Genomic DNA, 25,695 nt, shown 5'->3' with positions numbered 1-25,695 from the left:
GGATTCGGGTAAAATGTCAATAGGTTATAAATCAAGAGAAAATAACCAAAATAGACTTTCATGTATAGGTCACCATACCACATGCAACAATGAACAAATAGAAAAATTAAATAGTATTGGCATGCAAATATAATAACGCAGTCCCAAAAGTACATTTAGTTTGTTGGCCTCTAGATTTGTAGAATTTTTATTGCTTTAAATACTGCATCAGACATAACTCACAGTTAATAAATGTATAACCTATACTATTGGTAAAGGATATAGGCCAATAACAACCCATTCTGTAAAATATAGGGCAGGTCTGAGGCTGGAGGCTAAAGACCTGTCCAATATTTTACAGAATGGACTCTTAGAGGCTTATATCTTACTTAAAACATTGTCTAACTTGTCAAAAAAGGTGAAAAAAGCAAAAAATACTTTTGTAAAGATTTATTTTCATCAAGTGTGTAAATTGTTTTGTGAATAAACTTTATTTACATTATCTTACATGTTGGCCCTTTAAGCAGTATCTCAACTTAAACAATAGACAAATATAAAGTACAGTTGAAGGTAAACAACATGTATTGCTAAATGTACATGAAGACACCGTGTATGTGTATCATGTTTTTTGCGTGCGCTAGGACTACTCATTTTCTGTGAATACCTTCACATGCGTTTGGTGTCTTAAAATTGATAAAGACGATGAAACAATAAAAATAATTAAAAAGTGTCTTGATTTCCCTTTGCAAATAACGCTTTCTTTTAAAAAAAAAAACCAGATCATTGTAGGTGTACATATCTTTGTTTCTGTGCTTAATGTATAATTATTGCAGTCAATCAATTTTACCTCTGAGATCTAAACTAAAGTGAAGTGTCTGAACTGTTTGGAAAGTACATTGGAAAGAAACACATGTAAATCGTATTTTGATGTTATATATAGTAAAATATTATATATATGTTAAATCTAACATCTACGTTCATTTAATTTCAAGAGAGTACATCGGTTAAAAATACATGATCACTACAAACAAAGTGCGAATCGGACACATGATTGATTTGTTTAACAGATAACCTGCGGTAACGTGTCCTATTATTTTGCTTCCCATATTCATCGTCGTTGATATGTGAAGTTTTGCATTATGTTACTAAACAAGCAATTATATATATTTTTCGAAGAAAATGGCGGGTTAAATCTCAGGATGTTTCTCGGCCACATCTCATCTCAGGGATGTTACCCGTTAATGAGATTATAGTTGAGAAACACCCTCTAGTTTAGAAACCATCGATGGTTTTAAACGAGAGGGTGTTTCTCTTCGAAAATGACTGTACGAAGCCAGAAATATGGCAGTTGTTTTTTTTATTTGTTCTGTTGATTCATATTGTTTGATGTTAACAGTTTTTATGGATTTCCCCCTTTCGAATTTGTCTAAGAGTTTGGTATTTGTGTTATATTTTTGTTAAAGACTTTTGATAATCTGTTTATCGCTATTTTACCTATGACGTCGTTGATGTTTACGCACGTTCGCCATTAGTTTGTAGCAATAATTGTCTATCTTTAAAATTCACCACTTTGTAATAAAATAATTTTGCAAATTGAACAATATCAATATGACTTACATATTTATCATTACAAATCATGTACAATCGCTTTATGTTTTCAAACAACGCATTTTTTTTATCAATTGACTCGGTGCCACCATTATGTAACAGTATAGAGTATCATTGCAAGAAGGTAGGGTTTGTGAGCATTAGCAACATATATCATTCAACCCATACGAAGAAGGTAAATATTAACTTTGTATATTTTTTTTATACATACGTGGACATTCTCTTTCAATCAATTCAACACCATCAACCTCTATATCATCTAAATATGAGGAGCCTCTTGTTGCAATAAATTCAATATCACCATCTGTTATATTTCCTGTGTTTCTATATAACATTGATACGCAGACTGGTTCCCATGATCCATATGTGTTAAAGTTTAAACTCTCGAAAATCTGCTCTTTTTCTTCATTGTGATTAAGATTGATCTATAAAATTTGAGTTAAAAAGTCAAATCACAAGGTATTTATATCAAACAAGTAAAAGTGAATTCGACAAACAGACTTTTTCCTTCTTCTGATTTAATTTATCAGAGTTTAAGATTGTTTGAGATTCAATTGTCAACAACAAGTTTAATAGACAGGAAAAGTGCATGCTTAAACTGATCTATATGTTAAACAATTGTTTATATCCAAATTCATTGCTCGCGTTTTGATTTTTATTTGGTAATATCTACATATTCGAGAAAACTATCTTTTGCCATTGTATTCGTGGTAATTCGATTTTTTTTAATAGAGATTTTGCGCGTAAAGAAATTGAACTGTGGGTATACATCAATGAGAAAACGTATCACAAAATACGCCTAGAGTAAAAACAAGTGTTGACCAAATACAGAGACTACCAAAGAGAGGCACAATAAACAAAAGGGAAAATCAAAATCATAAGTCAAAATTAAAATGACAACGCCATGGCTAAAAAGAAAAAAGACAAACAGATAAACAACAGTACACAAAACACAACATAGAAAACTAAAGACCGAGCAACAAGAACTCCACCAAACAATGGGGGTGATCTTAGGTTATCTGGAAGGGTAAGCAGATCCTGCTCCACATGTTGCGTCCGTCGGATCGCTCATGTTAATACAAACCCGGCAATAAGTCCAATTCGGTAGGTCACATTCAGGGAAATGGGGACGGGATTGTAGTTACGACAATTGGAACATATCCATTATCATCTGTGAAACGAATATTCCATAACGGTCAACCAACTCGTGATGGAGCCCATACAATTTACGAAGGGATGACTTCAACTTCACCACTTTACCAAAGATACAATATACATGTTTAATTAGATATTTTGATAACCGATACTAATCCAATTTGTATTTGTATTTGTTCCTACAGTTTAACAAATTTTTAACGCCTTATTATATTTGATTTATGTCATTCGTTTTTACAACTTTTTGAAATGTTGATAAACAGTTTTTTTTTAGTAACGTGAATTTCAGCTTCAAATGTTGTCCAGTTTCATTGCATTAAGAACAGTTAAAACTGAAGGGTGTCGTTAATAGATATAAGGGTGCAAAAGTTTAACTTTATTGATATAATATAATTTTGTCTATTTCAGTTGCTACCATTTTGCAGTTTTCTTTTGTTACGCATACAATGTAACATTCACATGATGAAAAAATGACAGATTAATCATTATACCTGTAAAGAATTTAACCCTGAACTATCAGTTCGTGTTGCCGTGTTTCTGTATTTCAATTTTAAGTTCTGATTGGTTGTTACATTCAGTGGTATGGAAAATCTCGCCTTTTCGCCCAGTCTTCCAAATGACGCATCAGCTCTCATATATTTGTGTTCTGTATTATATAAAGTATATTCTAATCACAGATTTATGATTATGTGCCTCTTTAGTGGTATTGGTCTTGAATCGCATGCTAGAGGTTCAATATAAGTAGCTACAGTTATCTTCTGAATTCACTTATCTAACCACAAACCACCATAACATTGCCAAAATGTAAACCTTATCCTTCCTCATGTAGTGTCATCCGTATTTTAATATATATATTGATAATTGGTCATTTAATTTTTTTTCCGAATTTTGAGTTACCACTATTAGGTTTAATAGAACACATTTCATGGTATTTAGTGTGCAGGCTTATGGTAGCCTGTTCGTTAAAAGGTCTCACAGAATGTTTAAAGAAATATAGATGCAACTAGACATTTAGAACTGCAAATGAATATTGGAAATAATGAATGTATCTTTTACACTTTCCAACATAAAGTAAATAATAAAGAACCGGTTGATGAAGTACAAATACATGTATACATAAATAACAACTCAAATAAAAAAATATTACCAGGCGTATTTTGATAAGTTTGTACCCACTGAAATGGTATAGGATCAGCAATTGATGTTGAACATTCGATATTCACATGACAATTCCAATCAAACTGACATGCGCCGTAGGGGAAAGGCTCTGATAAAATAAAAGTATTCTAAATGAATGTACGATTTATACATAAATACATCACACATATCACACAATTGTATCCTCTCTTGTAGGCGCTGTTTCAATCTGTTTAAATTTGTGTAATAGGTGAAGTCTGAACCTTCATGTATATGCAGGATCTAATGATTTGGACCCAATACATGTAACTAAAACAAAACAAAAATCTTGGAAATAAATCAGGCAAAACCATTATATGATCACTTTTACCAATAGTCTATATTTCGTAACTGAAAATTGATAGCCCGTTAGTAGTGCTAGCTACCAAAAAATTAGAATATAATCAAATCAAATCAATAACATTACACACGTCTATGCATCGCAAAAAATAATTCGTAAGATAAACTATCAATTCAGTTATTGTGATAAGATTGCCATTAATGAGTGAGCCATTATAAGCAAACCTTTTTTGAACGTACATGCATATATAGCTTATGTGACGAACTTACTTGGACATGTTTCAGCTTGATATATTTTTATATCATAAACATATGCCACAAGACTGTTACTAGAAATAGGTATTAAAGAATATCCTGTTACGATCAAACGTCCAACTAGTGAGGGTGGTAAGTCTAGACACGCACTTGTTTCACCAGAAACAGCATATCCAAGATCAACAATTGTATCTCCTGCATGTAGCCGAAAGTGTAATCTTTGGGTTGATGACAAAATTGTTAAATTGACTCGTATACTGCTACCAGAAATTGTTGTAAATGGATTTGATATCAATTCTGATGATGTATTACCGTTGTATGAGTACAAGGCATACCCTGAAAAATAAAGTATTAGAATAACATTTTGTTACATTTTAATCTATATTCCTAAATTCATGATTCAGGAGAAAAGTTACCATTTGAACAAAGTCTTACTGATCTATAATTGTACTAGAGTACATTGATAAATTCTAAATTTTATAAATGCTCTTTCAGCGGTTTCTTTTTTGAGGCTATTATATCAATCTTCTTATGATTTTCCCTTATATTTATCTTTTTTGCAGTTGTTTGATCGAACATTATGTTTTTGAACACTCTTTTGTACATTGTTAACGTGCCCGAGAATAAGATAATTAAGTGTGATAATTAGATCTGAAGACTATTTTTAATTTATGAAATCAAATTTTGTTATTTTTCTGACATAATATTGAAATTGAACTGAAAAGTGAGTTTTCTTTTACTTTTCTTCTAGTATTTAGATTATCAATATATATTATTTATAGATAACAGGCTAATAGTTTGGTACTCCAGACACGTGTTTAGATTCATAATATCCATCATATCTGATGCCAGGGTTCGAATCCCTCTGTGGGAGGGACAAAAACATTGCAACAACAGATTTGTAAATCTCACCTTGTTGGGCTTAATTTAAGGCAAAATTTTTTGTCAAATTACAAATTACCCTGATTGCAATACATTTGCAGCAAATTGGCAGATCAGTTCAAAATATTAAAACAATACTTTATATATCTGAACCGTTTTCTGAATTTACATTTATCAGGAATGATCAAAGCCAAGAATACATAAAAACCAGAACAGCTGAAGAGCTATATGACGTTATGAAATAATGAAGTTATAAAATGTATATTGAGTATTTTTCTAACTTAATCAAGGCAGGAAACCTTTACATTGATGTATACACCACCTAGTACCGGCTGTGATTCAATAGTACTTTGTAGAAAGTTGTTTTTTTGACATTTTAACTTATTCAATTCGAGCGAATTCCTTGCAGACGAAACGTGCGTCTTGGACATAAACACAAGCTTTGTATCTTTCAAGGGGATATTTTTGTTAATAGGTGTTAGTCCAAGCAATAGTGTAACAAACTTCAGTTATTTATTTCTATATATTTATTTCACATAGGACTATATTTTATGTTAGGGCTGATTTTCACTAACACCGGACTATATAATCAAGCAGACCTTTCATGTGTATCACGTGATTAGGCACCTATTGAAATTTCACAGGTGAGTTTCAAATCAGTCGACACATGGCCATTGAGTAAAGCACACGCTTGTGCTGAGTTGAGAGTTAGTAAAATTTGCAGTTGGGTATTAGAATTGTCAATTCAGGACATGGATATCCCAAGGTTTATTATTACAACACTCAGGTAAGACATGTATACTTATTTATATAGTACATTAAAGCTATTTTGCTGTCGAGATGATATTTCTTCCTCGCGGTCCAGAATGTCCGAATAGTTGTTATACTATGCAAATGTATAGATAAAGTAAGTAATTTTTGGGTTCAATATTTATTTTGCAGGGATTTTTAGGCCCAGTTTTGGTGTGCGTATAGCACGTATTAAACACCGACGACTGGTCGGTGATAATGGTGATAGAGATACAAATTGTGTCATTGGTTATATAGTATCAACTTGATAAAAATTACAACTTTTGGAGTCGGTGAATTATATCAGTGAGAAATATATAAAAAGTCGTTAAAATATGTCAAAGGAATCAAGCAGTCCGTGCAGTATTATACAGTTTCAAGTCATCGTGGCTCATTGAAGTTATTCATTGCAGTAAAATTATATAATCTAGTGTTCTTTTCGTCAATTTAGAATCAACCAAAAATGTGTGCAAATAGTTATTTTCCGCCCGTTTAATATTAAAAGAGTTCCAAGGGGAACAACACAAAATTTATATTACAGTACGTGCAACGTTCAACATTACCGGGAAGTGTGCAGAGTTGATGGTGGTGTGCAGACTGAAATCGTTTGATTTCATTTTGTTTATTTCATAACATTATATTAATTCTGTTTCGTGTGTGTTTATCTTGTTACGTTTGTGTTTATTCATTTCATTACTTCATTAATGTTGAATTTACTTTACTTTAGTTTTGTTTATTAAATTTATATTTATATTTAGTTTTGTATAACATTGGCCACTTGAAAATCCAAAGAACTTACTTCGTTACAAATAGACACGTAGCCTATTACTTTATCAATGCGTGGAACAAAAAACAGTACCAATGAAGTAATGTAAAACATGCGAATACCCTAACAACCTGTCATGTTGAAAAAGCAGTCGTCAGATATGTGTTACGGACTGCATTTGCAGTATCAATAGTTAGGTAGATTGTGGTATAACATATATTTTATCAACTTGTGTACACAAAGATAAACATAGGCGCAAAAAAGAGACGAAATTGCCTTTAATCTTGATTGACACTGTTTGACAACGGATTCGTTAGCGGTTCTGTTACCGGAACAGTTTTAAGATCCCGCCTACATTTCTACATTTGGTTCAGTATGTGCTATTTGATCTTGATTTGTCTTTTTTGTATTTTGTTCTTTGTTATTTGTCCAATGTTTTTTTTTTTTTTTTGACGTATTGTATTTGAACGTCCCTTTGATATCTTTGCAACATTTTCCCAAACGTGAGTTAGATCAGTTGCGTCCTAATGATTAACTTTTCATGTTATTCTCGTAATATTTCTTTTATAAATAACCCCGACTTACCATTATTGACAAAGGACCATCCATTCCCATAGTTATTGACTCTATAAGAGCATGCTTCTTGGTAGTTATATCCAAACTTGCAGTCAATCCCTTCATTATCATCAACTTGAAATGAAAAAATACTGAAAATTACACAACTTCCAGAAAACAAGCATACGAATGATTGTATCAAAAATTTTCTTTTCAAATACAGCTTATATTTCCATCATTTGATACATTTTAGTGTTTTTATCTATATATTTCGTATTATTTTAAATGCAGTGAGAATTGAAAATGTCTTCGAAGATATTACTTTAACCTATAATGGTTTACTTTTTACAAATTGTATTTGGATGGAGGGTTGTCTCATTGGCACTCATACCACATCTTCTTTTATCTACTAACAATCAAATCAATTCTGTCATATTTGTTTTTCAAAATAGTATGTTAAATGTTATACCTACCACACTCTACTGCAGATAAATAATAATTAGAAGTTATAGACGAAATCCCACAGTCGGTTAGTTGTGTTGTTGCTGAATTACAAACTACTTCAAGATAAGGTAAACCCGATTCATAATAACTGTTCTTAATAGACCCAGATCTAGAATATAAATAATGGTTTTAACAGTAGTCGGTTTTAGTTCTATTAATCTTAAAAGCAAAATGATTGAAAATAAGATACTTTAAATACGTTTTTTTTTCAATGTATCTATATCGAAAAAGTACATGCACTTTGAATATATTTATTTGAGTTTTTCTATTGATTTAAACATTACTCATCTAATAGACCAATTTTGAGTTATATCCTTCACCGGAAAAGTTCTGTTATTATAAGCGCCTTTATGACGTCATTTACCAGATAGAGGGGACCGCCTGTATCCCTACACTAATAAAGTTCATAAAGCGTATTCGTGATCGTCTTTATGCAAGCTAATCTAGAAATAATGTTGTTCCGTATGTACCAATTTTCGTGGATTGAGGAAAATTTACATTTTCGTGGATATTTGATTTCGTGGTTTTGCAAAAATCTGCATATATTCCTATACAAAATTTGTAATTCGTTTGGACATTGGAATTCGTGGTTCCTGGGTATCCACAAAATCCACGAAAATTGGTATCCAACGGATCATAATGAATCCACAGTACTTAATCATAATTCCCTAATGACAGCAGTGCTGATTATCAATAATAAGCATTTAATTTGCCAAATTATTCGTGCAATATAGCATCATATTTTTTTCACCGCTCGCGCAACACGGGAAGGAAGTGACGATGCCCCTTAATGCACGAATGAGGTTCATTAAAACCAAAGTTTTTGACGGAAATGCAACGAACTCGAAAGTGGTCTATTAAATGAAATAAAGATATTTAAAAGGTAAATAGAATGTTATGCAGTGATAAACAAACATAACAGTAATTTTTTACGTATTCTCTTTACAATTCTAAACAAAAAAATCTAACTATGAAAGGATTACATTTTGGTTAAATGACTGTCATTTATTTGTATTTCAATGATCGTTACTGCTTTGTGAGCACGTTCTTCATACGAATTTAATGTAAAGATACACAATGATATTGCGCTCAAATCGAAGAAAAATAACTGATCACACACTGATAAAACGAGCAACAACGGAAAGACAAAGGACGGTTTACATAAAACACAACAAAAACATCTAAAATCCGAGCAACACGAACCCCACCGAAAACTGGGGATGACCTTAGTTGTACGGTCTGAAAAAAGAATGGAATTGTTGGAGTATTGGAACATATCCGTCGTATCTAAGGAATTGATACTCCATACCGGTCAAGAACCCGTGCTGTCGTATTTTTAATTTTCGAAAAGATGAGTTCAAATTTACGACTTGTAACCTTTGGTTTAATAGCTTTCTTTAAAGTAACAACCTTCTATCACAGAAATCATGATAGGGAATACAAGATTTGGAACTTTGATTCAACTGGGAGATAAGTAATTCAAACGTAGATCTGAAGGAATATATATTTCTGATACGATATATCCAATTCCGTGGAACATAAAAATGTTAGTCTGTGTTACTTTTCTCGTATAACAATAATAAGATTGCTATCAGAAGGTTATGTCTTAAGACATTCACATATCCTTCACTGTGGCGTGGTGTGGACAAGCAGAATTTAACATCGCAGTCTACATATGAAACATAAAAATGGTAGGTCCTCCATGTATTGAAAAAGAGGTACGAAAGATACCAGAGGGACAGTCAAACTCATAGATCGAAAACAAACTGACAACGCCATGGCCAAAAATAAAAAGACAAACAGACAAATAATAGTACAGATGACACAACATAGAAAACTAAAGACTAAGCAACACGAACCCCACCAAAAACTGGGGGTGATCTCATGTGCTCCGGAAGGGTAAGCAGATACTGCTTCACATGTGGCACCCGTCGTGTTGCTTATGTTATTACAAATCCGGTAAATGGTCTAATTCGGTAGGTCACATTCGTGAAAAGGAAAGGGTATTGTAGCTACGACATAAGGAACATATTGACTTATTACGTTGATATTTGCATTTGTAACAAGAAAGAGTTGTATATGTAGGAATCTACAGATTAATGCTTCAATTTACATGTTTGTTATCACAGCTGGTACCGGCCCATGACATCTCACAATAGCAACAAAATCAAAATGATGTCCTCAATGATATTTTGCAATTATTTTATCAAAAATAAGTTTGTTGAAATAAATATTGTAGAAGGTACTTGCACATACCTGTATCCCAAATACTGACAGACCAATGTAGGACAGTATGTTTGCTCATTACAGTAAAGATAACCAAAATGCCCATTGGCCACCATTTCTACTATCCCATCTCTCTCTGATATTGTTGGTATAATTGCCAAATGTGAAATGTTCACTTCAACTGTAATCAATATGAAAGAAGAAAATCAAAAATTCAAATATCATAGTTATTGTATCAGCAGTTGTTGAACTATGTTGAATTACGGACAATTTGTTGAAATAATTCGGTTTTCGCGATCATAGTAATGCTTAATTTGTACCTGTAAAAAACAGTTGAGATGAACAATATTTAAACGCGTGTATGCATGTGTAAATTATAACTTATATATTTACCTCCACATATGACAGATGCATCTTCACTATGTCCACAGTTATGGGAACCCCATCCCCTGTTGCTACATTGCGTTATAGTTATTTCACTCCCAGTACAGTTTACATCGTCTAGCCAAATTCGACCACTTCCAACTCCATAATATGCACGTTGTTTAGCAATGGCACCATTACTGTCATTAAGTAAAATATAATTGACGAACACCGAAATGGCATAGTTTTAAAAGGTACCGACATAAAAAATGTGAAGCAATTTAAACAAGAACACTAATGGCCCAATTTATAACAATACAATCATCGACAAAATAAATGTGAAAGACACGTAATCTCCGACAACCACTGAATAACAGGCTCTTGAATGTGGCTGGGGTAGACATTTTGATGAGCACTCCACAATCCCTCTAACAAATGTCAGTTGTTTGACACCTAAACAGATGAACAAACTATAAAATTCAGTTGCAAATGTTATAACTCAATAGATCGGCACGAACTAAAAAAAAACAAACTAACATAAAACAAAGATTAAATTTTTGACTATGGAAATTAGTCAAAAACTAAACTGTTTATCAAAGCAAAAATATGTCATTGCTTTAGAAAAACAGCTTGAAAAATTAAAACTTTAATCGAATGAATCAAATAAACCATCTGACAAAATTTTAGAAAAATAAAATGAAATTAAGGAATATTATACAAATTAGACTGAATCTGCAAAAATTAGATCACGGACTAAATGGGTCGAAGATGGGGAAAAGTCGACCAAATACTTTTTCAATTTAGAAAAGAAAAACGGCAGAACAAATTATGGCAACGTGTAAAAACAGAAAACAGTGAGTATAAATGTGAAATTGATTCTCTCTTGAATGATCAAGTAATATTTTATACTAAACTTTTTGCCACGGAAGGATGGGACAAAACAGGTCATAATAAATAAGGTAAGTAAAGAAGACAAAGAAATGTTAAAAAATATATAAATATCTGTGAAGTAGAAAAAGGTACTTAAATTACTTAAACAAAACAAATCACCTGGCGAAGATGGTATAACATTATTTTATATTTTATACTGGGACATAATAAAAGACGATTTCTTTAGTTTACTACAAGAAATTTTTAATGATACCATATTGAGTAATCCTCAACCTAAGGAGGTTAACCTTACTTCATAAAGGAGGAGAAAGGGAAAATATAAACAATTGGAGACCACTTACTCTACTAAATTGTGATTTTAAAACTATTACAAAGTTTCTATCTGAAAGACTAAAGATAGTATTACCTAAAATTATTCATACAGATCAGAAAGGGTTTTTAAAAGTGAAATATAAACCAGGCTAACCAAATGATTCTAGACATTATAGAATATATTGACAACGAAGATGAAGAGGCAGTTATGGTATTTTTGGATCGACAAAAAGCGTTTGATAGGGTTGAATGGGAATGGATAGACTTTGTATTGGAGAAATTTGAATTTGGTGGGAAACTTAGAGCGTGGATCAAAATGCTATTATATAATGCTACTTCGTGTATTAATTCCAATGGATTTGTATCAAGATATTTTTTGATTACTCGCCCAGCTAGGCAAGGGTGTCCAATAGCGCCTCTTTTGTGTACCATACAGGCTGAACTTATGGCATGTGCGATTAGGGGTAACATTGAAACAGAAGTACTGCAATTACCAGGAGAGGGGGTAACTTCAGAGAAACTAAATTATGTATGATTCCAGATGACACCCATGTTTTTAATAAAAACGACAAATCTATAGAAAATACTTTTAAGATTCTGTCCTTATACGAAAAAGCTTCGGGTTCTAGAACAAATAACGATAAAACAAAAGGCTTACTTTTAGGGGCTTCTTAAAGAAAACGATTTAAATATGATAAAATCAAATGGATCACAAGTAATGTTAAAACATCAGGGGTGTGCGATGGTTATGAAATAGATGACAATGATATATGGAGAAAAATAATAGATAGGTTAAAAATTGTATACACGTATAGAGAAGTAGGAAGCTTACATTTACAGGTAAAACCCTTATAGTTACAAATATGATACTTTCTCTCTGTTCTTACGAGATTGAAATACGAGGAATTCCGGATAAATATACTAAAGAGCTAAATAATATCATTTGGAATTTTATATGGGACGGAATCGGGTAGACAGAAATGTCTACTGTTTGCATGAAATAAAAGGGGGATGGGTATGGTTCGTATAGATATGTTCACAAAAAGTAAACTAATAAAACTTTTATATCGCTTAATGCAGGAACCATTGGAAAGCTGGAATGCGATTAGTAGGTATTGGCTATGGAAATTTGATGAAAAATATAATGATTCCTTTTTTGTATGTAAATGTTCAAGTCTAAATGGTTTAGATATGAACCAATTACCACAATTTTATCAGAAAATTATAAATACTTGGTCAGGTTTCATTCAAAATATTGATACACCATTAAACATGTTAAATAAAAGAGATGTTTTAAATAAGAGAATATTTTGAAACTCTTTTATTTTGTTCAAAAATAAACCATCGTTGTACCCTTCTTTTTTAAAAGCGATATCACAACTATCAAGGACATTTGCAATTCAGAAACTACTGATTTTATTAGGTGCAATGAAATTTATAGGAAGCTTATTGATCGGAGAAATTGTATTTCCGAATATTCTAAAATTAAACCGGCAGTTCTTAAAGATTTCGTGCAAATTTTGAAATCTTGCAGAAACCAGAATTTGCATAATAAAATAAAATTAAAGATATCAAATGACCTTGAGATGAACATAAACAACCAAAAAATAAAACCATCAAAGCTAAAACTCAAATTCATTCCTACGTTATTAAATAAAGATGTATCCCCAAAATGTCAAATTATGTGGGAGGAAATATTTGAAAACAATTTTTTTGGGAAAATATGTGGTCGGGATTAACACAGTTGATAATTGAAAATAAGATAAAAGAATTTCAATTGAGATCTATGCACAAATTTTATATACTGAAAGAAGATTAGAAAAAATGAAAATATCAAATGGAAAATGCCACATTTGTCAAAATGACAACAACATAGAAACCCTGCAACACTTATTTTTTAGTTGTAGTACATCAAAGTTAATTTTAAACAAGCTCCAAGAAATACTTATCAAATCAAACATAGGAATAAATAATCCTATTGATGAAAAGGACATGCTGTTAGGTATAAACACAGGAACAATCAAATATGATAATTTTATAAACACAATTATCATATATTCTAAATGGACTCTATGGAAAATTAAGAATTCAATAAAATACAACAAAAGCACCTCAAGATATTTATAATATCTGGAAACATAACTTGAAAAATAATCTAAAATTTGTTCTTCAATTAAAAGACATTGACATCATCGATAAGACAAAATCGAAGTCGTTGATACTGAAAAATTAGACAATGAATATAATATTAACTTTAGACAAAGTTATTTTTATGGTTTATTGTATAAGACTATAGATTTTATCAATATATACATACATATAAAAATAATACAAAAATGTTACCCTATTATGTGTGTTGTAGTAAATGCACATCTTTTGTGTGGGTTTTTTATTGATTACTTACTATGCTGAAGTTAAGGTAAAGAGTTAGATGCTTCTAACATCATGTGAATATATTTTTGAAACTAATTGTAAATCCAAGGAAAAAGGTGGACTACATTTTTTAGCCTTCTATTACCCCTGGATAGATGGTTCATTTTGTAAACAGGGACCCTTAGTCTGTTACCTGGACGACTAAGGTAATTGTATACAGGAAATATTTTAGAATAAAAGGTTTATATGTGTAAAAGTAAAAAAACATAAAAAAAACATAAAACAATAATCTCAAAGCACCGATATAAGAGTACTGGCAGTTACTTAAATTATGTAGTTCAAAAGGAAGGACAACTAACAAATAAATCATGTTCTCCCAGACTAAATTATAAATCAGTACACATCTAACGGATTTATTGTAAAGACGTCATAAACAGTATGAGAAACGTTCGCCTTTGGACAATTACAAAATATAAGAGTAAACAGTATCGATAGAAGCATCATATATTGTACATATATAGTGTTAAACTATCCATATTTAGTTCTGTCGTAATTTTTTCAAAATGAAATCAATGTTTGTTCCAATAAAAACAATATTTAAAGATGTAACTGTGATGTTAAATAGTTGGCATTTATGAATTAAACTCAAAGGATCAATGAATTTATACAGATCGAATCTGTTTGTTCGGGGACAATAAACCGTCAACGTAAAAATTTATTTTGTGACATCCCGTTTTAATTACCCAAACTTCTTTCCCAAATCTTTGTATTTATCGAAACATTTAGTATACGTTTAGATTAGTTTGTGGTAACAAATTCCTTGATTTGATAATTTAACACTTAAACGCGTATTCAAGTTGTGAAATATAAACACCGTAAAAAGGGCAAAAGGAATTATTACGTTCAAAAAGGGAAAATTAACAATAGGGAACGAAAAATCATCTCTTTTGTCGTAAATTTTTTTCCGCGTGAAACTGAAATAATTTAATCTAGAAATGGAGAATTATTATATTCTGTATTAGATTAGATTAAAGTAAGTTTGCTTAGGCAAATTTTTCGCAGTAAAATTAGAAAATTCTTGATAATTCAAATAAAGAATATAACCAAGGTAATGGTAAGTGGGGTTTTTTGTATCAATTAAGTGTAATATAAACGGAAGTTTGGTCATATAATGGTGTGTCTTATTAGTGCCGATAGTACCAAGAACAAAACTTACTACATATTAATAAAATATAAAATCAAATGTCAAATTAAATTTATTTTCGAATTTTTTCTGTATTTACTGTGTATGACATGTAAACGTGTAACATGTTTTTTGGTGTTTTTTTTTTTTTTTTTTTGTTTAATAGGATTTGGCAAATTTCTATTTAATCGACCTAGTGTATTAGCATAAATGTTTTCATAATTGAATTTTTAAGTTGCAGCAAGAAAGACATATAACATATGTCAAAACACAACTAATATTCATTAAAAGGAAAACTAATCTGTAGCAAACATGTATAATATATCAATATACAAACAGGCTATGAAACAATGAACATACCTTTAAAAATTCTTACTAGATACTTGATGAAATGACATACAGTGCTTTCAAAGATAGGTTTTTGTGATAGCAGAACACAGTTCAAATGTTGTTTCAGAAGTTTTTACATTCAATTCAATCACTTTTATTATACTTCATGTGAAAATGCAGGATTCTGATTGGTTAATACGAGGGAGAAAATTTACTCTATCCCATGGCAAAGACTCTATAACCCTTCACGGAGACGCTTGATCAATTGTGCGCTTTACTGGGTGGTTGTTATGTACAAGACGTCATAGTGTATTTCATTGAAATTTAATAAACAGTAATAACAGAACATTCAGTATAATAAAGTAGATAACACATAGCTGAGAGGGTGATAGAGCAGATTGTTACCCCTCAAAAAGGCATTGTCAACCTTGGCTTAGCCGCGGTTGACTATGTTTCCTTGAGTTAACAATCTGCTCTATCACCCTCTCAACTATGCGTTATTTATATAGTATTGTATCTCTGTATTGTGTATGTATATTAAATTCTGATTACGTACTATCTTAAAATCATTATTAATCATTGCATGCCCCCCTCCTCCTGACACAAAGAATTAGCACGTATGTACTTAAATATTAATTACCTTTTCTTGTTGAGCATACGGCAGATAACTTGAGCATCTCTGTTGTCCCAACTGTCATCACAAATTGTTCCCCACTCGTTAATATAGAATATTTCTACACGACCTTCATGGTCACTGCCACCATCAACCAATCGTACTTGTATATCATTTGTTATCTGACTATCTAAAATTTTATGGATTTTAATATCTTTGTGGCATTGAACATATTGAAAAGATACGATGCGAACCTCGCTTACTTTTTTTGTTGACAAAGGCTGTGTTTCACTTTTTAAAATCAGAAGTCCTTTTGTACTGTGAAAACTGCAGCATTTCTGTCATTCCTGTGTAACATTCATGCATTATTTGAAATATAAATATCATTGCACATGTTGCACTTGCTAACTAGTCAATTTATTTTTTTATGCCTCAGTTATACTTTCAAAAACTATTTCAATGTTTTAGTTTTTTGTTCAAGAGTATATTCTGAAGGAAAGACTATGGTACTCAGTTTTATAGCCTATTGACTTCTAATGACGTAAACGCGATACCGTACACGTATATCGGGAATTTTTTACTATCTTACGTAGCGCATTTAACAGCGGCATTCTTTACGCGAACTTTTTAATAGAAAGTACTTTGTCGTACAAAAATGAGTGTTGAAGGCCGTGCTACGACCTTTATTTGTTTAGCCGTATTTGGCACAAGTTTTGGGGAATCTTTGGCTTGCAATGCTCTTTAAATTCGTGTTAGCTTTCGGTTTCATAAATGTTAATTCTGGTGCTATTGTTGAGTTTTATGTAAAGTCTTGTATTTATGATGAATTATTACATTCACGTCGTTATGGACTCTATATTCGATATTTATCTAAACCATATCCTTATGGCATAATAAAAATGTGTACTATATCACGGTTGATAGCTATTGACTGCCTCTCCAATTAATAAAAGTTTTCTTACCTGTTGTGGTTGCTCCTGCACTGTAATTTGCAACGTAATCTGAAAATTATCGTGTATTTCGTTAGTTTGACATGGTGTAATTTTATATATTCCTATGTATTCCTTTTATATTTTTATCATTTCAGTAAAGGTATATCCTATCTCAACTTGAAGAAGCGTCTTTCTCAAAACTCTTGTATTTTGACTTCATAATTTGAATTACACACTCTCGTGTTTATTACAAATTTCAATGCAAATTTAATTCTTCATGAAAATTTTGGACCTTTTACAATTTTGAAAAGTTATCTGACAACTTTTTCTTATATGAAATAAAACATCAAATATGATAAGGGAGCTAATAGCAATGTAGGTTTGTTGTTTGTGCTAGGTATATTGCACTTGTCTCACAAAGTTAGGGTAATTACAAAACCCGGCACACCAACAGATGCTTCTTGCGGGTGTCTTGTAACCCTCATTTTTGTGTCTTGTATAATGTATACCTTCTTCGGGTCTAAGTGATTTGGAGGGGAGATGATATCTGGATAACAATATCCGTGTAGATAAAGAGAATATCAATTATAACCACCGTTTGTCCTATTAGAAAATTACAGCGTTGCAAAAAGAAAGCTTAAAATCTTATGACGTAACTTTATCAGCAAGAATGTAAAGCGAGGAAGACAGTAACCAAAGCAAAAATTATATTACTCTTTTTATCGACTATTTTTGTATTTGAAGTCAAAATGTACTTGTTTGGCCTTGCACAAGGTCATGTTTTTCTCTGACTGTTAATGACGGCTTTACACTAAATCAATTGGATGTTGGATGTGTAATAAAAGACATTTTAGTCTTAGATACATGATTTTTTTCATTAGTTGTTATTGGCTTTGACCTAGCTGTCAGTAACTGCGAGTACTCTCAGATTTGTACTTTGTGTCTTTTTGTTTTTTGGATGGAGAAGTACCCGTCTACGTCCACTCTGTGTTTTTGTTAGATGTATTTCTATTTGTATCCATCTGATGAGTTCGATTTCTTTCAACTGACTTTTATATTTGATTCTTATGTTGTGCTGTTACACAACTGTTCCTGGTTAGAGGAGGGATGAGCGCTCACAAACATGTTTAACCCCGCCACATTCTGTATGTGTCTGTGGTTGTCGTTGGTTCGTGTCTGTCATATTTATTTTCGTAAATAGTTTTGTTATAAATAAGGCCGTTAGATTTCTCAATTGAATTGTTTCATATTTTCAATTTCAGGGCCTTTTATAGCCGACCATACGGTATTGGTTTTCTCATTGTTGAAGGCCGTACGGTTGCCTATAATTTCTTGCATCCACTTTATTTGAATTTTGAGGGATAGTTGTCTCATTGGCAATCTTACCACATCTCCTTATTTTTATATTGTTGTTTCTAATGTATGACGTCAGTGACAACTCGACGCCGATTGACATAAAACGTGACGGTGCTGCATTGTTACATGACGTAATTGCTTTATATATTTGAGTATCATGTATTTTCCATGATCTAGCGATAAGTATCAATGAAAAACTAAACATTCTGATAAAATACACGAAATAATAAGTGAAAATATCGTATAATCTTTACAAAAACAACGGAGAAATGAATAAGCACTCTCAGTGTCCATCTGCCAGCACTTGTATGATTTTAAGTCAAAATGATTGCCTTAACCAATATCTAATTTTTGTTAGCAAAGTGTTTATCAAAGCTTTAAAGATAATGTTCCTTTTGATTTTTGTGAAGAAATTAAAATACAACAACATAGTAGTGGAAACTTCGTTTAACAAAAACGATGTCAATTTTGGAGATATTCATGTTGTTATGATATTGTAACTATCATATTTATTTAGTTGGCCTAATTTGTTTTGTGTGGCCTTATGATATGTGTACATATTTGTACTTGTTTGCAAAATGATATTGTAACTGTGCAGTTTAGAAATCACTAGAACAATCATAGAGACTGATGGAATGATTAGATCTTTCTATTTGACTTACATAACGATTCCAGAATGATCATAATACAAGATTCGTAATTTAAACTTCTTAAATTGTTCTAGAAGTTTCCGTTCTAAAGTTTTCTAGGAGTTTCCTTTCTACAGTGTTCTAGAAGTTTCCGTGACACCTTTATATATACAGACACTAAAGTTAAACTTTCAGATATAGACATAGACATTGGATTCTCAGAAATTTTCTCAATTGGATTGACACTTTTATTTACGAACAATATCATACTAGATTGTGACCTATTGGACGTAATATTCTGTTTGGATTCCCGATAAGATATCCGGATAAAGAAAAGACAAAAGATAGGACATATATTTTGACAGTTAAATTGACATTTCTTTTTGTGTAATATTTCTTGCAAACTTGTGTATAATAAATCTTGTTAAATTTTATTATTGATTTGTGTCTTTTGTTGGCCTCAATTTAAAGGCGATTTCTGGCCGTAACAATTTCAACAAAACGTTAATAAGTATTGATATAATATGCTAGTTAGAATTGGATCCCAGTGTCACTAATTCCTTTTTTGTTGAAAATGGGGGATATTGTGTAAAAATATTGTTGTTTTTTATTCAGAAAAAAATTTGAAAACAGTCATATTTTTTTCGAAATATCTTGTACCAGGATTTTTTGAAATACTAAAGCTTACTAGTATTCTATTGGCAACACAATCTCGTTTCCAAACTGGAATATTGATTGATTGAATGATTGGTGTTCATCGCCACTATCAGCACTATCGTGGCGGTCAGTTTTAATCGGTGGAGGAAAACCGACCTACGGCAGGAAAACTGACAATCCTACTCAATTAAGATTGGAATCATGTGCACCTGCCACGTGAGGAAATCGAACTCAAAACATCAGTGTTGACAGACCAGTTATACAGTTGTTCGACTACTTAGACTACTCATCCCCCGAGGTCCCTCAAATATGGAAGATATATGGTTCATCGTATAATTATTTATTTCAAAAATGATTTTCATCAATTTTAAATTTTCTTTATAATCATCGTCAATCTGTCATTTGACTTGTTAAAGGAAAAGTAAATTTGATTTTCACTCACTTGGATCATCAAATATTCATACACATACCTGGTAATGTAATACAGTCATCATCGTCTCGTAGTATTCCACAGTAGTAAATTAAATCATATTGGTCTGGCATTGTGGCGTTGTAATCACAAGTTCCGGAAAATAATGTTTCAAATGTATCTAAAAGTACATTGAAAAAGGGCATCAATTTATGTCCTTTTACTTTGACAAGTTTTGAGATTACATCTTAAATATTTGCTTTGAATGGTCATATATTAAATGGTAATAGAACAGAACTGAAGATCGTCAGACAAAGAAAAAATATGATCTGAAAATTCTAAAACATTATGCTGCATGGTTCAGGAATACGGTATATTGCGTTAAAGATGGTACGATATACTGAAACTGACATTCTAAACTTCAAACGGAATTATATAGAAATTCTGTAAGTAAATGAGAGAAAAAAGTAAAATAACAAAAATATCGAACTCCAACAAAAATTCACAACGGAAAGTCCTTTACCAAATGGCAAAATCAAAAGCTCAAACACACTAAAGGAATGGAAAAAAACTGTCATATTCCTGACTTGGTACAGGTTTTTCCTTATGTAGAAAATGGTGAATTAACTTTGGTTTTATAGCTATATAAACCTATCACTATGACAGTCGCATATAGTTCCATTATATTGTGTGAGCAAAATATTACGACATTATAGGTACAAATATTAAAAATTAGGGTGAAGCAGTCAAAAATATGTTATATTCTTAATCAATATAAAAAAAATTGTCAACAAAGAAACAAAATGAGCGTTTCATTGACTCTCTCGATTAATAATGGTATGTATTGTCGTCAATGTTATCATAAAAAATGGTGCTAAGTTCTGGTTTTGTGATGCAATGTTATTTTGATCTTGTGATTTCTTCTGACATTGAGAAGTATTTCATTTTGAATGCGAGTTATGTATTTCTGAGTAAATGTTTAAAAAAAATTGTTTGAAATTAATACTTTTATAATATATTTTATATAACTATTATATGATTATATATTTTGTTGTTAATAAGACTTATCGTACATGACAACATACCATTATGATAAAATGAGTTACTCATTGACGCAGGAATAACCAAGATAGACATATACGGCCATGGTCATATTTGGCAAACGTTTTCAAATTTTCGGTTATGACTGCACTTCTGCATCTTCGTTTTTGGTGTGGTTTCCTAATTCGTTGAATGGAGTGCTACTGACGAGTCGTATGTTTTTAAAACCCAAGTCTGGTGTACAAAGTTATACGACTGGTATCTTTTATGAGTTCTTACAAAAGTTCTGTGAATATTTTACTATCAAAAAAATGAACCGCATTATTTGTTGACGTTGAAAAGATCACAGACTTACCGAGACAACTCTTTTGACAAACTTGCTTGGTGTCACCACCCAGACATACAGGGAATAAAGCAGAACACATCAAATTGGTAAATAACATTTCACATGCACTAATAGAGTTTCTAGACTGACTATACATGTAGTTCCACATTGTAAATGCTTCATTATAATCCTGATGACCAAACACATTCGGAAACCTTGTAAAAGTTAATCCAAAATAGCTAGAACACACCGCCGTGTAATGTTGGTAACAAGTATCTGTTAAATTAGAATAACGATTGATGGCATTAAGCTTTTTATATATGATCATATGTTTTATTTAAGCACATGCTCGTTGTTTTATTATATTCATAGTTTTATCATGTTCCTACATATTGTGTTTAATCTTGTTATCAATCAAGATAAATACTTTTAGGTATGGTTCGTGATTTTTTTTTCAAACTTTATCGATTTTTTTTAAATATGTGTTAAACATTTGAAAAAATTAACCTCTTAATTCAATTAATACGCCTATAAGATACGGATATTTTTTTTTCCGTTGATTGGAACAAAATATCTTCGGTCGTATCTACTAGTAGAAAAGTACACTTTGATATGTTGACAATTTTCTTTTAAACTATTGATGCCAATGTTCCCGACAGATTACAGATCGATTAAATGACAATATTATACTGTGGATTCATTACTATTCGTTGGATTCCAATTTTCGTGGATTTTGTGGGTACAGGTGAAGCACAAAATTAAGTGTTCAACGAATTACAATTTTTCTATAAGGCTATATGCAGACTTTGGCAAAACCATGAAATTAAATATCCACGAAAATGCAAGTTTTCACCAATCAAAAATTGGAACCCACGAAAATAAATGAATCCACAGTAGTTTAAATGTTTTACATGTATTTGATAAGTTCTAAAAATGCTAAAAATTACTGAAAAAATGAATCTTTCAGAAACGTTATTCGTGGTCTAGAAATTACAGTTCGAGTTTATACTTATTACCAGTGTTTACAATGTGTTATTCATGCTTATTTATAAGAGCAATTGTGAAAATGATAAACATCGCATTATCAGTTCGTTTTCAACTAATGTGATTGAATTTCCTTTTTGGTACCTTTCGCTTCTCTTTTATAAAACAATCAATATGTTTAGTTATAGAACTTACTTGAACTTAACATATGTGTTGTTGATTCCAAAGGAGAAGCTGTTGTTTCTTGGACAATTGCACTGGATGTAAGCTCTGGGTCAAATACAGTCTCATTCAATTCTAAAAGAATGACGTTCAACATGTTATTGATTCGCCTCAGTTGACAATGTTTTCTCGGGGCAACAATCTGCTCTATCACCCTCTCAGCTATGTCTTATTTATATATTATGGTGCTACTTTTGATAATTGACTGATATAAGCAATTTGTGTTTTTCATAGAGCAGAAGACCATGCCATTAAGATGTCAAAATTTTGAAGTTAGCAAATGATTGTAATAAACTGAATTTCCAGAGAATTTAACTTTGTTATTAGCAGAAACAGCATCACATGACGCCTTACGGTGTTTCTACATTTGCGAAAAATGTAATTACTCTTTGTACACCATTAAGTACACCGTCTATGTCAAAACTAATCAGCTTCTAAACGAGCCTTCATACACATAACCTTTTACGATATGGTCAGAGGAATGGAAGAAATAAACTGCACATAATTACCCAATTATAAAAATTGAGTGTTTCTTTTTCTATTACAAAAGGTTATAAAAGCGGTGATCGTACACACATTTTTACTAAACGTGCTTCGGTAAACGCTTTTAAACCCAGCAAAAATTACAAAGGTTTTTACTAACCTGCACAATTTCCTTCATACACGAATATATCATCAATGGCTACAGCTGACATATGGCCTCCAGCAATAAATTTCAGCGAATATGATCCAGCTCTTAAATCAAATTCACCTTTTTTCCACTGCAGATTATCAACTTCCTGATATTCAACCAATGCAAACACTTCCGTCAGTTGGAAGCTGGTGTTCGTAATAATTTTTAAAAATGATGACGAATACTGATGAGATCTGACAAAAGCGTAATAAAATTCCACACATGACTGTCTATTTGTTTGAAGTGAGGGAGAATTCATTTCTTTGTTCTTGTATATTCCATTTAAGTCCCCTGTATACATGAATGATCCTAACAAAAATGATAAAGCTATCAAATACAAAAAACCGATAATGTTATTATAAAATTAATGTGCCAAATAATATAATTAAAATCAATATATTTTATTTTTATAGAATGAGGGTTTATTGTTTTAATATATGTCTACTGTTATTACGACTGAAATATTATGCATTGAACCATGATCTCTTATGATTAAAAATACTATGAATAATTTAATGAGACGAAAACCAAAGACCCCTTTTTGGTAACCTTTATATTAACAAACTTGAAAGGATACAACTCGAACGCTGCACAAATTGACACATGTTTAAAAGTGTTTGCGTAAATTTATTGAAACTGTGATGATGTAGAAAAGGAGAAACAGAAAACAATTACAATTGGTACACAGTATTACTCATTATCAAATTGAATTCCAACCTAAATTGAATGCAGTCATTTTCGTTTCTTCATCTTTAATCGACCGAATTTTGCCCATAAGACATTTATCTCGGCACTTTCTAAAATAATGTTTACCCATTAAACATGTTAAAATCATGAAAATATTTCGAAAGGACGTTCTAGTAACTTTTTAACAAATAGAAATCTAAACTTGCTTAAACGGCTAAAGCTGCAGGATGGAGCAATGATGCACAACATATATGGAATAGAAATAACAAAGTGGCAATACAATGGGCGCCAGTTACATCATTATTATGAATCGGGTTTTTTTTTGCGAAACCTATTTCATTGTATACAATAGAGGATTGTATTTTCTTCTTCATCAAAACTATCTACATTTGATTATTCACAGTACGTCTCATTTTCTCTTAGAGTAATTATTAAGACAGTTTCACAATAAATAAAAAGTATTTGCCAAGGCACGTCATGCCTCCATTTCAATGTAATTAAAATATAATCTCCTAATTCCCTTATGCTTTATGCTTGGTTATTGTATGGGCTGAATATTTATCACAGATAATAGCCAAGCGGGTAAAAAACGAATACTATTTATTTCGTGCCATTCCATTTTTGGTCATCTTCTGAATATAATCTGTATGAAGTAATATGATATTTCTTCCAACAATGAAAATAAGTAGAACATTTCCAAATTCATTGATTGATTGATTGGTGCTTTATTTCCAAATTGAAGATATTTTGATAATTGGACCGTTGATGAATCATCTCATTAAAATTGTAACGGTGATGTTATACGTTTATTGCATTTAAATACAATAGAAATGAAAAGATATTCGTGAGATGAGACAACGCTATCGTTGTCATTTTTAAGTGCTAATTACTAGTACTAGTTTCTAGAACAAATATTTCAGGAAACTCGAAATGGCGTATTAGGTCTGACTTTAATGTTTGAATTTTTATAAATATAAAAATGTAGTAGAGACTAGATTTGTGGGATGCTGCAGTAAATTAAAACTAAAGGAAAGTTTAATGTTCGGCGGAGTTGATGTTGTATTCTGTATAATAAACTTCATGAGGAGGAAGGTTGGGCGCCCGCAAACATGTTTAACCCCGAATAATTCTGTATGTGCCTGTCCCAAGTCAGGATCATTTAATTCAGTGATTGCATTTGTTGCTGTTTATCATATTCGTGTTTCTTTCATTGTATCGTTGATAAATCAGGCCGTTAGTTTTCTCGTTTGAATTGTTTATCATTTATTATTTCGGGGTCTTTTATAGCTGACTTTGCGGTACGAGTTTGCTCATTGTTGAAGGCCGTATGGCCACCTATATTTGTTTACTTCTATGACAATTGGTCTCTGGTGGACAATCAAACTACATGTTTTTATTTTTATATTCATAAACTGTTTGTTGTAATATGTCCAGTGTTAAATTATAGTAATATCGGCTATGTACAAGACGATAAGTTTTGAGAGTTTTAATGAAATCGAAAATTAAATGTTCATGAAATT

At 31.5% G+C, this 25,695-nt stretch overlaps 1 protein-coding gene across 2 annotated transcripts in view; it reads right to left on the bottom strand.

Moving 5' to 3' along the window:
* The window catches only part of LOC127732089 (MAM and LDL-receptor class A domain-containing protein 2-like), a 134,818-nt gene that overhangs the window by 34,025 nt on the left and 75,098 nt on the right, over positions 1–25,695 (bottom strand). For both annotated transcript variants that reach the window (XR_007996054.1, XM_052241143.1), the window contains exons 39-52: positions 23,459–23,797; positions 22,789–22,890; positions 21,640–21,885; positions 20,305–20,424; positions 17,223–17,261; positions 16,288–16,450; positions 10,589–10,758; positions 10,226–10,376; positions 7,939–8,078; positions 7,496–7,600; positions 4,489–4,809; positions 3,890–4,009; positions 3,234–3,388; positions 1,799–2,012 (exon numbers count right to left, since the gene is read on the bottom strand). Coding sequence is in view for 1 of the 2 variants with exons in the window: in XM_052241143.1 (XP_052097103.1) it covers positions 1,799–2,012; positions 3,234–3,388; positions 3,890–4,009; positions 4,489–4,809; positions 7,496–7,600; positions 7,939–8,078; positions 10,226–10,376; positions 10,589–10,758; positions 16,288–16,450; positions 17,223–17,261; positions 20,305–20,424; positions 21,640–21,885; positions 22,789–22,890; positions 23,459–23,797 (2,385 nt within the window). In the remaining variant the exon portion in view is untranslated. The remainder of the gene's footprint in view (positions 1–1,798; positions 2,013–3,233; positions 3,389–3,889; positions 4,010–4,488; positions 4,810–7,495; positions 7,601–7,938; positions 8,079–10,225; positions 10,377–10,588; positions 10,759–16,287; positions 16,451–17,222; positions 17,262–20,304; positions 20,425–21,639; positions 21,886–22,788; positions 22,891–23,458; positions 23,798–25,695) is intronic.

The sequence above is a fragment of the Mytilus californianus genome, unplaced genomic scaffold (assembly GCF_021869535.1).
Source record: "Mytilus californianus isolate M0D057914Y unplaced genomic scaffold, xbMytCali1.0.p SCAF_22, whole genome shotgun sequence".
Classification (NCBI taxonomy): Eukaryota; Metazoa; Mollusca; class Bivalvia; order Mytilida; family Mytilidae; genus Mytilus; species Mytilus californianus.
This window is presented reverse-complemented; position numbering and strand designations above follow the sequence as displayed.